At 50.5% G+C, this 11,920-nt stretch overlaps 2 protein-coding genes across 2 annotated transcripts; one reads left to right on the top strand and one right to left on the bottom strand.

Moving 5' to 3' along the window:
* The first annotated feature begins 55 nt into the window (after positions 1-55).
* On the top strand, positions 56-4,880 carry LOC101784117 (probable disease resistance protein At1g59620). The gene has a single exon (XM_004976751.4). It carries the CDS (start codon positions 81-83, stop codon positions 4,317-4,319), a length of 4,239 nt encoding a protein of 1,412 aa, XP_004976808.1. The 5' UTR covers positions 56-80; the 3' UTR covers positions 4,320-4,880.
* Positions 4,881-5,476: 596 nt separating this feature from the next.
* On the bottom strand, positions 5,477-11,603 carry LOC101783712 (protein argonaute 2). The gene is made up of 3 exons (XM_004976750.2): positions 10,995-11,603; positions 8,472-9,621; positions 5,477-7,091 (listed from the first exon to the last, which is right to left on the bottom strand). The coding sequence occupies exons 1-3, from the start codon at positions 11,503-11,505 to the stop codon at positions 5,678-5,680; spliced, it is 3,075 nt and encodes a 1,024-aa protein (XP_004976807.1). The 5' UTR covers positions 11,506-11,603; the 3' UTR covers positions 5,477-5,677.
* Between the last annotated feature and the right edge of the window lie 317 nt (positions 11,604-11,920).

The raw sequence follows: 11,920 nt of genomic DNA, 5'->3' as shown, positions 1-11,920 counted from the left end.
TGCATGTCCTCTAGTAGGCTCCTAGCTTCTCCGGTCCCGCCGTTGTCGACCGGCGGGCGGCGGATCGAGGCCTGACTGCGATGGCCGAGCTGACGTCCGGAGCCGTGAGCTCGCTGCTGGGCCTCCTCCAGAAGGAGGCGCAGCTGCTGGGCGGCGTCGGGAGCGACGTGGATTTCATCAGGGAGGAGATGGAGAGCATGAACAGCTTCCTGGAGCACCTGTCCATGACGGCGCACCTCGCCGGCGGGCACGACAAGCAGGTCCGCACGTGGATGAAGCAGGTCCGGGACCTCGCCCACGACTGCAGCAACTGCATCGACAGCTACCTGCAGAGCGGCGATCTGGCTGTCCACCTCGCCAGGGGCGGCCTCCGGCGCTACGTCTGGTGGACCTACTGGCTGGTGCAGAAGATGGTTGCTCAGCACAGAGCCGCCATGCGGCTGCGCGAGCTCAAGGACCGGGTGAGCGACGTCGGCAAGCGCCGGCGCAGGTACGGCGTGGAGATCCCGCCGCCGCCGTCGTCTTCAACCCCGTCTCAAGGTGCTGCTGCTGCTGCTGCGCCTGACGCTGCAGAAGACGCAGACGACGACGACGACGACGACGACACCCAAAATCAAGTGGCGGCCGCGGCCGGTGGCCCTGATCCCCGTCGAAGAGCTCTAGAGCCTCGCACTCTGGAGGACTTCTGTGCCGAGAAGCTAGCCGACTGGTTCAGCTCCTTGAGCAGCCGACAGCAAGCTGCGGGGCAGTGGGAGGGTCGATACCTGATACCATCCATTGCCATCGTTGCACAGGATGCTGGTACTTGCGCTGCCGCTGCACAAGGAGCAATGGGTTTGGCGGCTGCCCATAATTTCGAGAAGACTGTCTCCATCAACCTCCAGGCGTTGCACCACGCATGGGATCTTCCGCTGCTACCGCAGGAGATCCTCTGCTACATCTTGCGTGAATGCATACACCAACAAGGCACGGGTCAAGGAGGTGAGGTGGCGGAGAAGAATCCATGGAAAGCGCTTGAAGACAGGGAGAAAACGTATGAAGAAATATGGGGAAACATTGACAGGCTTAATATCTACGACAAGATTAACCAAGTCAAGAGCAAGGTTGGAGCAGTCCATATAACCATTGCCGAAGCTGAGAGCAAGAAGACTGAAGAAACAAAGCGCTTCAAAGCCACCTCCGGGATTACCTTGGACGAACCCTTGGAGGTGCTCCGCCAGGCATTGCAGCTCACGCTGAACAAGCAAGGAGCTGACATGATACAACAATCACTGGAGGACATACTGCACGAGGCGGCCATCATGCTTAAACAGCACATGGAAACTGCCACGCCTGAGCTCCCAATTCATCTGGATGATATCCAATACCAAGACATCCTGAGGAAGGTGTTCCTGGACAGCAAGCTCCCACAGGTACAGCAGCAAACCAGTACCACCAATCCTGCTACTACATTGGGTGAAGCCACAGATTGCATCAAAGAAATCCTCAACAACCACAAGATTACACTAGGGAACCACAAGATTGCACTAGACATCATACGGGAGTTGCTGCCCGGACGACCACAGCTTCCTGACCAGACGGATAACAACTCAGAGGAGACTAAGGCCAACAGTACTACTGCTGCTATCAAAGAAACCATGGAGATGGTTCAGGAGATATCGTGGCCAATAAAAGTTTCACTGTTGATCAAAGGGGTAGTGGACAAGATTAATCAGCATCTGCAAAGTAAAAAGACCCTGATCATCCTCATTGATGAGATGGACTACATAGCCCGGTGGGAGGAGATCAGGAATGCTTTGAGCCTGTTGACTTGCGCCAATGGCAGTGCAGTGATAGTGATCACAAAGAACAGGCAGAAGGCCAAAGAATTTTGCTCTGCATCGGGGGAACCTGTAATCTATTCCCTTGTTGGTATGTACCATGATATTGTGCTCAAGATTACAGGCCAAGGGGAGAATGAAGGTGGCAACAACAATTCCCAGCTCTTCCGTGACATCTTGGACAAGTGTAATCCAGATGAATTCTGCATGAGGATGTTCTCTCATGCTCTGTACGCAAATCCCAACAGGAGCTATGAAGAACTGCGCAGGTTGAATGACACCCTGCAGGTTTCGGGAAACTCAATGGCAACTGATGCTACCAAGGCTAAGGCTAAGATGATATTCAAGTTCTCCTACAAAGATCTGCCAAGAGAACACAAGACATGCTTGTTGTACCTAGCTGTTTTCCCTCAAGGTCACAGCATCAAGCGGTCAAGCCTAATAGAGCGATGGGCTATAGAAGGGCTAATAACAAAGGAAGACTGGCCCACCGTAGTGTGTCATGCAAAACGATGTTTTGAAGCTCTCATAGACCGGCAGCTTGTTATGCCTGTTGATCTTAGTGCTGCAGGAAAAGTCAAGAGCTGCATGGTAGGTGGCCAAGTCCATCAGTTCATCACCAAAATCGCCAACAAAGAGCACATTTTGGACACACGCCTGTCACAACTCCAGGCCCGTCACTTCTCCACCTCCAGCGGTCTTCGACTTCGTGCCTCTGATAACATTAACACAATTGTGGAGAAGCTCCGGCCTAAATACTTGCATAAACTGCGGCTGCTCAAGCTGCTAGATCTGGAAGGCTGTGATCGTCACTTGAACAAGAACCACATCAAGGACATCTGCAGCACAATATTACGTCTTAAGTATCTAAGCATAAGGAGAACATATGTTGATGATCTGCCTAGTGAAATCAACAACCTCCATGAGCTGGAGGTATTGGATATCCGGCAAACCAAGGTGCCTGAGCGTGCAACAAGAGGTATCGTGCTCCTAAAGCTGAGGCGCCTACTGGCTGGTCAAAGAGTTGATCCAAGTACAAGTCAAGAAATGGGAACGCTCCCAGGGGCCAATAAGCGGTTACCCTCTGCTGTCCAGATCCCACGCAAGATCAACAAAATGGAAAATATGGAGGTACTGTCCAATGTGAAGGCTTCTTCAAAGGATGGAGCTGAGCTCAAAGAAATTAGAAAGCTAGGGCAGCTGAGGAAGCTTGGTGTGGTTATCCAGAACAAGAAAGCTCACCTCACGAATCTGCTTTGGGCCCTTAGCGACTTGAAAGAATGCATCCAGTCTCTTTCCGTCACTATACTTGGAACCAGAACTGAGGGCACTGCCACCGACCAAAAGCTACTAGAACCACCCTTGTACAATTACTTGATACGACCCCCCAAGGTTCTTGAGAGCCTAAGCATTGATGGTTTCACAGATATTGTGCAGCTTCTCACATTGTTTGCTAAAGGTAGCGATGAACTTTCCAAGGTAACTCTGAGTCGCACCTTGTTGGAAAAGAATAATCTGATCCACATCGCCATACTTCCCAAATTACAATGCCTCAGGCTCCGACACGATGCTTACAAGGAGAGCAGTCTCACCTTCAAGAAGGAAGATTTCCCACATCTCAAGAATTTTCTCGTCGAGTGTCTCCACAAGACTGGCATGATCAAATTTAAAAATGAAGCAACTCCGGAGCTTGAGAAGATTGTGCTATTCCGCACCAACATAAAGCATCTTTGTGGCATCGGTGCCCTTCCAAAACTGAAGGAACTCGAATTGAAGGGCAACGAGTTCCTGGTTTTATTACCTGAAGATGGGACACCTTCTGCTGTGACAGTTGAAGATGGGACAGCTTATGCTGGGGCAATTACCAGGAGCACGCTCACTTTCAGGGAGGAAGAATTCAAACATCTAAAGTACTTCCTTGTCCAGGGCGCAATCTTGCAAACTGACATTAAATTTGAAGGTGGAGCTCCTGAGCTCGAGAAGATTGTCTTGTCCGACACAAACATAAAGTCTCTTGCTGGAGTCGACGGCCTTGAAAAATTGAAGGAGATTGACTTGAAGGGTGACAGGAACCTTTTTTCATTATTTACCTCTGCAAATCATATTACCAAGGTGACCCTTTTGGATACATGCCTGAAGCAAGATGATCTACAAATCCTTGCAAAGAAACCAAAGCTGTGCATGCTATTTCTCTTGGACAATTCTTATGACGAAATCCAGCTTACCTTCCATGAAGATGAGTTCCCAAAGCTCAAACATCTAACTGTCAAGTGCCTGAAGATCAGGGAAATCAGCTTCGCCGAGAAATCTGCTTGTAAGCTCGAGAAGATCATCTGGTCCTTCATCGAGCTGAAATCTCTCTCTGGCATCAACAAACTTCCGGAATTGAAGGAGCTAGAGTTCAACGGTGACAGTATCCCTCTTGAGGTGAGGAGAGACATTCATGCACATGACAAGAAACTTATACACAACAAGACGCAGCATCAGGACAAAGAGTAAGGATCGGCACCTGCTAAGGAAATGTCTTCACTCTTCTCCATCCTTCATCCATTCGTCGCTGATTCCCAGGACTGCTACTAGCTTGTGTGTGCAAGCAGCTCGATCTTACGTATGTGTGATTCGCCCATAATTCCTCGTTCATGCTTGTGTTGTGTTGTGTTGTGTGTGCATTTCCTCCGTGCGGAGTGCTGTGCTTGCAAAGTGAATGCAAGCAGGTTTGCAGCAGGGGCATAGCAGATTAGCAGCTGCAGCTAGCTGTGCTCATGTACTGAGTCGGATTGGATTCCGATTCCCTTGTTGTGTGTGTGTCTTTGTTCAGGATGCCCGCGTCTGAATGCATGCGAGTGTCCATGTCTTAGTGTGCGCTCTTTGAGTATACGGGCATATATGGCTGTGCCCATGCTCTTGGATTGGAATGTAGTATGTGTCAATGTGTGGCTTTCTTCTGGACCATAAGGTAAAAATATGGTTCCAACTTCCATGTAATAAGTGCGGCACCTCACATGTCAATATAATATCATTGTTCTCTGATGAATCAGTAGAACACCTCTAAGTCTCTAACTACTGTCCCATTTACATATGAAAGAACACAGGGCTGCTGAACACTCGGTGGCAGGTCTTGTGTCTTCCATTTTCATTATCATGAACTGCCTGAGAACTAGATGTTCGGTGGATCTCGGTGAGTCGGTGCGGTAGCCTAGGGTAGGGTCGTGTAGAAGCTTCTCTGTATATAATTGGCTATGTGTAAATACTAGGTTAGGTGGTTCCCAAGGAAGATGAATGCACTACTCTTTTATGTGCTGACGGTACAATATGGTATGCCCACCATATTGCCGGTTGGCATGCACAAAGTACGATGTATAAGATGTTTTTCACCCCTTCAGTTGGAACTTTGTTGCCTGTTGCCCTGTTGGTGTGCATGATGCTATGTGCAACAGATGCTTAATTTCCCTACTACGTTCTAACTGTATAAACTCTGCGTTGGTATATGAATGCATCGTTGAGTCAGGTTGGAGTTGGACATGTCTGAAATGCACGCAACACTGCTTGGTTGGGGTGCGGCGCCTGACGCTTCTCCACTCCGCCACCTTGCGCTGCACTGCAACTCGATAACCTGACCAGGATGCATATCAATGGAATACAGTGCCTGGACAACACAGTAATTAAAGTTTCGTTAACTCAAACCATGTTTACACCAGATCCACTGTTCAAACTCTCGAGGGTGACAAAAACGCAACACAAGTACAGTTAAAAGTGAACTTCAGTCACTGCATTACAAAAGAAAAGACACGACCAACAAAACGCAGCATGATCTACCACAAGACCATGCTCCATGACACCGGTGAAGAGAATTGGGGTCAGATGAAGAACATGTTGTCCTCCAGGTCCTTGTGCAGCCTCGGGAAGCTCCCCGCTTCAAAAGTTCCCGACCTCATGCCCGCCTCATAGTAGAGCCTGCCGCGGTAGGCCGCAAGGTCGGCGTAATAGACAGGCGTCGCCAGCGACACCGGCTTGGTGCACCGGGCGAACACAAAGCACAGGTTGTATATCAGCTTCTGCAGGTCGTCCGACCCGAACCCGTGCTCGTCCACCAGGCTGTAGTAGTGCGTCGGCCGGCTCGTCCCCAGCAGCCCGTTGTGGCTGCATAGGTAGAAGTCGTAAGCCGATGGGTCCACCACGCCCGTGTCCACCACAGTGCCGGGCGGCACGTTGCCGTTCTTCGTCTGCGGCTGGCCCTGGTCCTTAGGGAATAGCCGCGTGTGGTGCCGCTTCTTGGCCACGATCACGGTGATGGTCGGCGAGTAGCCGTTCACCTTGATCGCCTTCTCCATGTCCGCCAGCTCCTCGTTCAGGACCATGTCGAACTGGCCGTCGCTCACGCCATCACGGAAGTAGATGATCCTCTTTGGCTTGACGCTGTTCTGCTTCTCAAAGACTCCAATGAGCTCCAGGCAGATCTCACCAAGCTGCTGGATCACCTCGCAGCGGTGTGGCTGGGCGCGGATTCTTGACACGTACTTGTTGACGCCAGAGTTGATAGACGCGACCACAGCTGCAATTGACGGGCTCTCCACGTTCCCGGGTGACGGATGGTTAACGTCAGCTCCGATGAACATGAATGGCGCACCGCTGACACGTGGGAGCGAGTCATACAGCTGGACGTTGCTGCCCCCAAGCTTGCTGTTGATCTTAAGGGCAAGGTTGGTCATGTACTGGTCCTGGCCCTGCTGCTTGTTCGCAATTTTGCTCAGGAAACACTGGGTGAGGATCCCCAGTTGCGTGTCACAAATCAGCTTCAGTGTCTTGTAACCTGGGTGCTGCTCGGACATCGGGCAGAACAGGAGTTGCAGCCTCTGCTCCTTGCTCACTGCTGCTTGTTTTGCTTTGTTTAGCTCCTCGTGCAGTCGATGTGGATCAGAGAGCACTGCCATTTCTGACTTGTGCACGAAGCATGGATCAGTGTTCATCCGGATGCCGAGCTCACAGCACTTCCTGACTATCTTTTCCACAAACATCCATCCATTGAGGGACTCCTCCCTGGGGTGAGAAGTACGTGCACTGAAGTCCACGATGCCCCAGCACTGAAGATCCCAGCCCTCTACTAGTTTCTTATTCATAAGGTTCCACTGGCAACTCTCGTGGTTGATACTGAATTTGCTGGTCTGGCCATTGGGGGCGCCAAGTTTTAGGTTGGGTGGGGGAAGGATCCTACCCATGACTTCAGTCATTTGCACATCCAAGGAAATCCCAAATTGCGGTGCTATTTCACCACTGTAAATGAAATGATGATTAGTAATTGGTAAAAAATCACATACTCTGTTGAAAAGAAAAGGATCACTTTGTTTGCTGTCCTACAAATTAAATGTGAAACAGTTGTGCATTTGTCGGAGAAAAAATGGCAGCAAACAAATTAAACACGGAAATCCCAAAGAGTAATAGTTTGGTTACAGGTAAAACTGAGTCACGACGAATAGACATCATTACAGAAAATGAATAGCCCTAACTTATTAGCAAAATCAACTGCATTTTGCATCTAAGGGCCTGTTTGGTTAGCATTGCTTATAAATAAATTGCTTAAGTTGCTTATTGTAGTTGCTTATTTATAAGTCAAGGTGTTTGGTTTGGGTTGCTTATTTGCAATAAATGAGAGTGCTATTGACACATTTGCCCATGCCATCCCATTTCCCTCTACCCCTAATTAATACTAGTGCTCCTGTTGTCCTGGTCCTGGTTCTTTTTCTTCGTTCCTTCCCTGTTCTCTCGCTCGCTTCTCTTCGCTGCTTCGTTCCCCCCTTTATTCCTCCCCCGCTCCGCTCGCGCCAATCGATCTCCTTCCCCATCTCGTCTCGAAGCTGCTAGACGCTTCGGGGGGCGGAAATCGGCGCCCGGCCGCCCGACCATGGTCTCCTGGCGGCGCAGCGCGTCCTGGCTGTCGTCCGCCTCCCGCTCCTCGCTCGGCGGCGCCGTCGGCGGGGAGGCGACGGTCACGCCGGAGGTGGGTCCGGCGGCCCAGGAGGAGGAGGAGGTCGACGAGGAGCGGTGGTCGCGCCTCCTGCCGGAGCTGCTCACGGAGATCGTGCGGCGCGTCGACGCCGGTGCCGAGCGGTGGCCGCTGCGGCGGGACGTCGTGGTCTGCGCCTGCGTGTGCCGGCGGTGGAGGCGGGCCGGGAGCTGCGCGAGGAGGCCGGCGCCGAAGGCGGGCCGGGAGCGGCGGGCCGTCGCGTGAGCGGCGCGCGGAGGCCGGCGGCGGCGGCGGGGAGGGAGCGGCGGGCGGAGATCGGGCGCGGCGCCGGGGTGGGAGAACCAGAGAGAAGGGGATCTGGGGGAGGATGGCAGACGGGGGAGAGAGAAAAGTGGGGGAGAGAGAGAAAAGTGGGGGAGGGTAGGGGGGTAAAGTGCACCCCATAAGCAAAATAAGCAGCTCCAAACTTGCTTATTTGCTTATGCATAAGCAACTTATAAGCAAGAGCAAGGGTGTTTGGGTCATAAGCAACTTATTTGCTTATTTATAAGTTGCTTATTTATAAGCAATGCTAACCAAACAGGCCCTAAATTTCACTAACAGTTAAGCATAGCAGTACCTCAAGTTTTTAAGGTTGACAAAGGAACAGGAGTATTCAATAAACAAAAGAACAGAATGAAACACAGTACCTGCAAGGCCCATCTGTAGCATTCACCAAGTCCAGAATCTCCTTCCTCCGCTTAAATGCAGGAATTAGGGCCTCCGATTTTAGTGTTCTATCAGAATTCCTATCCAAATTTGCCTTTGGATACCTCTGCCCTTCAAGAAGAGTGCAAAGCTCAATTGGCACATGATTGGCTTTGTCCTTGCTCTTGCTCAAATCCAGGCATGGAAGCATCTGATACTCAATCACCTTGCCATGTTTCTGAGCATAATAATCAACAAGCCTATTCGTTTGCCCGGTTTCAGCATCCACAAAGGTCAACTGGCCGGCAGGCAAGGGTGTCAAACCTTGCACAATGTACTTCTGATTAGTCCTGCGGTGAATCACAGTCACACGTCGGCCTTTAAGCTCATACTCCAAATTTTCCAGTTGCCACTTGTTCAGAGTTGTCCTGTAATCAAGGCGCCCCACTATCTTCTCAACAAGATCCATCACTGGCCCAGCTTTGTAAAACGGCATAACTGAATAGTCAACACATAGGATCAGCCCTTGCTGAGTATGTTTAAGGGTCTGTAGTGCTCCTTTCAGAGCCACAGCACCCTGCCCAATGTCCAGACTGCTATTTGGTGAGTAAAATCCTTTACCAACCATAATCTTGCGCCATCTAGAGGCCTCACGCACAATGACATCAAGACCCTGCAAGACCTCTCTAGGCACAGGTAACTCTGAGAGTTGACTTAATGGCAGCTGTTTCTTCAAATCTACAGATACAATGTAGGTCTTGGACCGAACTCTCACACGAAATAAACCTTCTGGAAGTTCAGCAGAAGTGAATAGATTTCGTCCGCCATCATAAGCAACACATGACGAAAGACGTCGAAAGCTGGTGTCCTTGAAGAGCTCATCCTTGACAGAAAGAAATTCTGCCTTGGAGAGCTCCTTGCCCGAAGCCTTAGGGGAAGCTTGATCAAGCTTGATGTCTATGTCATAATGAAAAATTGTTGTCGCCTTTCGGTACTTGACAATGAAATGGTTCACCAAAAGTTTGACATTTGCTTGAGATGATGAGCCTCCACGATCAGGTCTTTGCATTGGCACACGTGCTCCAGCGTAAGGCGTGGCAACTAGTGATGATGAAGGTTTTCCTCTTGCCAATTCACTGGAGTCAATGCGTTCTACAAGAAAAGACAGCAATTAGAAACAGCCGAGGTCAATTTTACATTAAAAAGCAGTAATATAGTATGGTGTTAAATGATCAAAGACTAACCGAGCTAATCAAAGACTAACCAAGCTAAACAAAGACTAACTGTGCTATAGTACCCCTTAATAAGTTTTGACCCAACAATGTCCCATATTAAAATTGTGGTACAAACAAATTCTCCACTGCAATCTTTTGTTCCATAATCAGTCCATAAAGTTTATTTATTATAATTCTCCAAGCTTATGAAGCAATTTCTATTGACATCTGCCAAGCCTGCTTCAATACAACAGTATTAAGAAAGTGCAAAAAAGAGAAAAGTGTTCTTTTCAGTGTCAGACAAATGGTGGTAACAGCCATGAGAGCTTTCTAGATACACTTGTCAAATGATACAAGTAATAACAACCTGAATCATCAAAAGATATGTCTAGGGGGGGGGGAAAAAGACTCCCCTCCAGATGTTTTTTCCCTTCTTATTTTTTCATGTCATGTGTATCCTCTTAATTATTCAATTCTAATCTCAAAATGGCAGGGGTGGGGAAGTTTGCGAATAGGTAAATATCTTCTCTTTTTACTGTGTGTAGACTTAGACAGATACATCCCCCTCATGCATTTTATATGAAACAGTTTTTTTCTTCTTTGAAAAATCCAGGTGGCATTAATAAGAAGGAAGCAGAATGACATGCATGAGAGGTCCAAAAATACAGGGGCAACTGAGAAAAAATGTTGAGCTACTGCAAAAGAAAACTACTCACTGGACAAGCAAGCAGGCACAAAAGCACAACGGAAAATTAATAGATTACTCGCTAACCAAAGGGAAACTAAAGTGACCAGATGTATCACCAGTCACAAAAGACATAAAGCAGTACTGCTGGGACCTCTTGGAGCAAAGACATAAACGAGTCATATAAACACAGACAGTTACAGCATAAAGCTGACCACTATATAGCTCTAATGCATCAAAAACCGATGAACAGCTATTGTCATTAAGAGAGATCCTCCACTACTGAATCTAAAACTCGATCCACAAGCCTGGAGCACTCATCTAATCTACAATGCTAAACCTCGATTCAGAAACCGAAAACCATGGGGTTGTACTCTAATCTAGATCGTGAGCACGAACCAGCAGGCAGGCAGCGGGGGAATTGCAATCGCAAGACGGTAAATTCCACATGATAAGCGGCGCCTAATCTACCGTCGACCCGCCGTGGAGAAACGCGCATAGCATGCAAAGAAAACAGAGTATTCCAGGCAGCCTTGACGAACTTAATTTTGTGAACACTAAGAACAACGTGATAACGAAGTAACGAGCTGCGCGATTCGCGCGAGTAAATCCGGAGAAGCGCTTACCGACGGACCCCGACGCGCTAAGCGCCTCCTTGTCCTTGGGCGCGATCCCCATTGATGTAGGCGCCGGCGCGGGCGCCCTGGTGACGGGGACGTACTCCGCTCCGTTGCCGCCGCCGCCGCGACCTCTCCCCGAACCCGGCGGCGGCGCCCACGCGCTCCCGCCGCGCCCACCGCCGGGGCCGTACGCCTGTCTGCCACCACCGCCGGGGCCACGCCCTCCCGCGCCATATCCGCCTCCGCGAGGCGGGCCGTGGTAGCCGCCGCCTCCACGGCCCCCGCCGTAGCCTCCTCCTTCGTAACGCCCGTATCCCCCTCCTCCTCCTCCTCCGCCGCCGTCGTACCCGCCTCCTCCGCGGCCGCCGCCGTCGTACCCGCCTCCTCCGCGGCCGCCGTACCCACCTCCTCCGCGGCCGCCGTACCCACCTCCTCTTCCGCCGCCGCCGGCGCTGCCTCCGCCACCACGGCCCCTCCCGCGGCCGCGCCCACCACCGCCTCCGCGCTCGTAATCCATCGCGATTGCCGATCGACCGAACCGAACGCGCGAGGGTTTTGGATTTTGTTTTCCGGAGCAAATCCGCTTCTGAGTACCCCGCTAATAAAAGCGCAGGGGCAGCAGAGGTTTGCGGGGGTAGTTATACCGTGTGCTCGCGTCGTGCCGGGGTGGCCGTCGTCGGGAAAGTTGGCCAACTGGCAGTACGAGGAAACAAAATTTGAGGGGCAGAACTGGAATTTGGAAACCGCGAGTCAATCCAAGTCAAGCCCCGTACTCCCCCGTCCCGTGTGGATGGGTGAAGGAATTTTTTTTAGGGAATGTGCGTCGACATTGTCGTAATCCGCGCGTACTCTAATTTAATATAAAATTCTTGACCACAATAATATACGATTTTGAGCTAAAAATAGATAGGAATGAGTTGAATTGTGAAGAA

This window comes from Setaria italica, chromosome VII (assembly GCF_000263155.2).
Source record: "Setaria italica strain Yugu1 chromosome VII, Setaria_italica_v2.0, whole genome shotgun sequence".
Taxonomy (NCBI): Eukaryota; Viridiplantae; Streptophyta; class Magnoliopsida; order Poales; family Poaceae; genus Setaria; species Setaria italica.
Note: the sequence above shows the minus strand (reverse complement) of the source record. Positions and strands in the feature narration are given on the sequence as shown.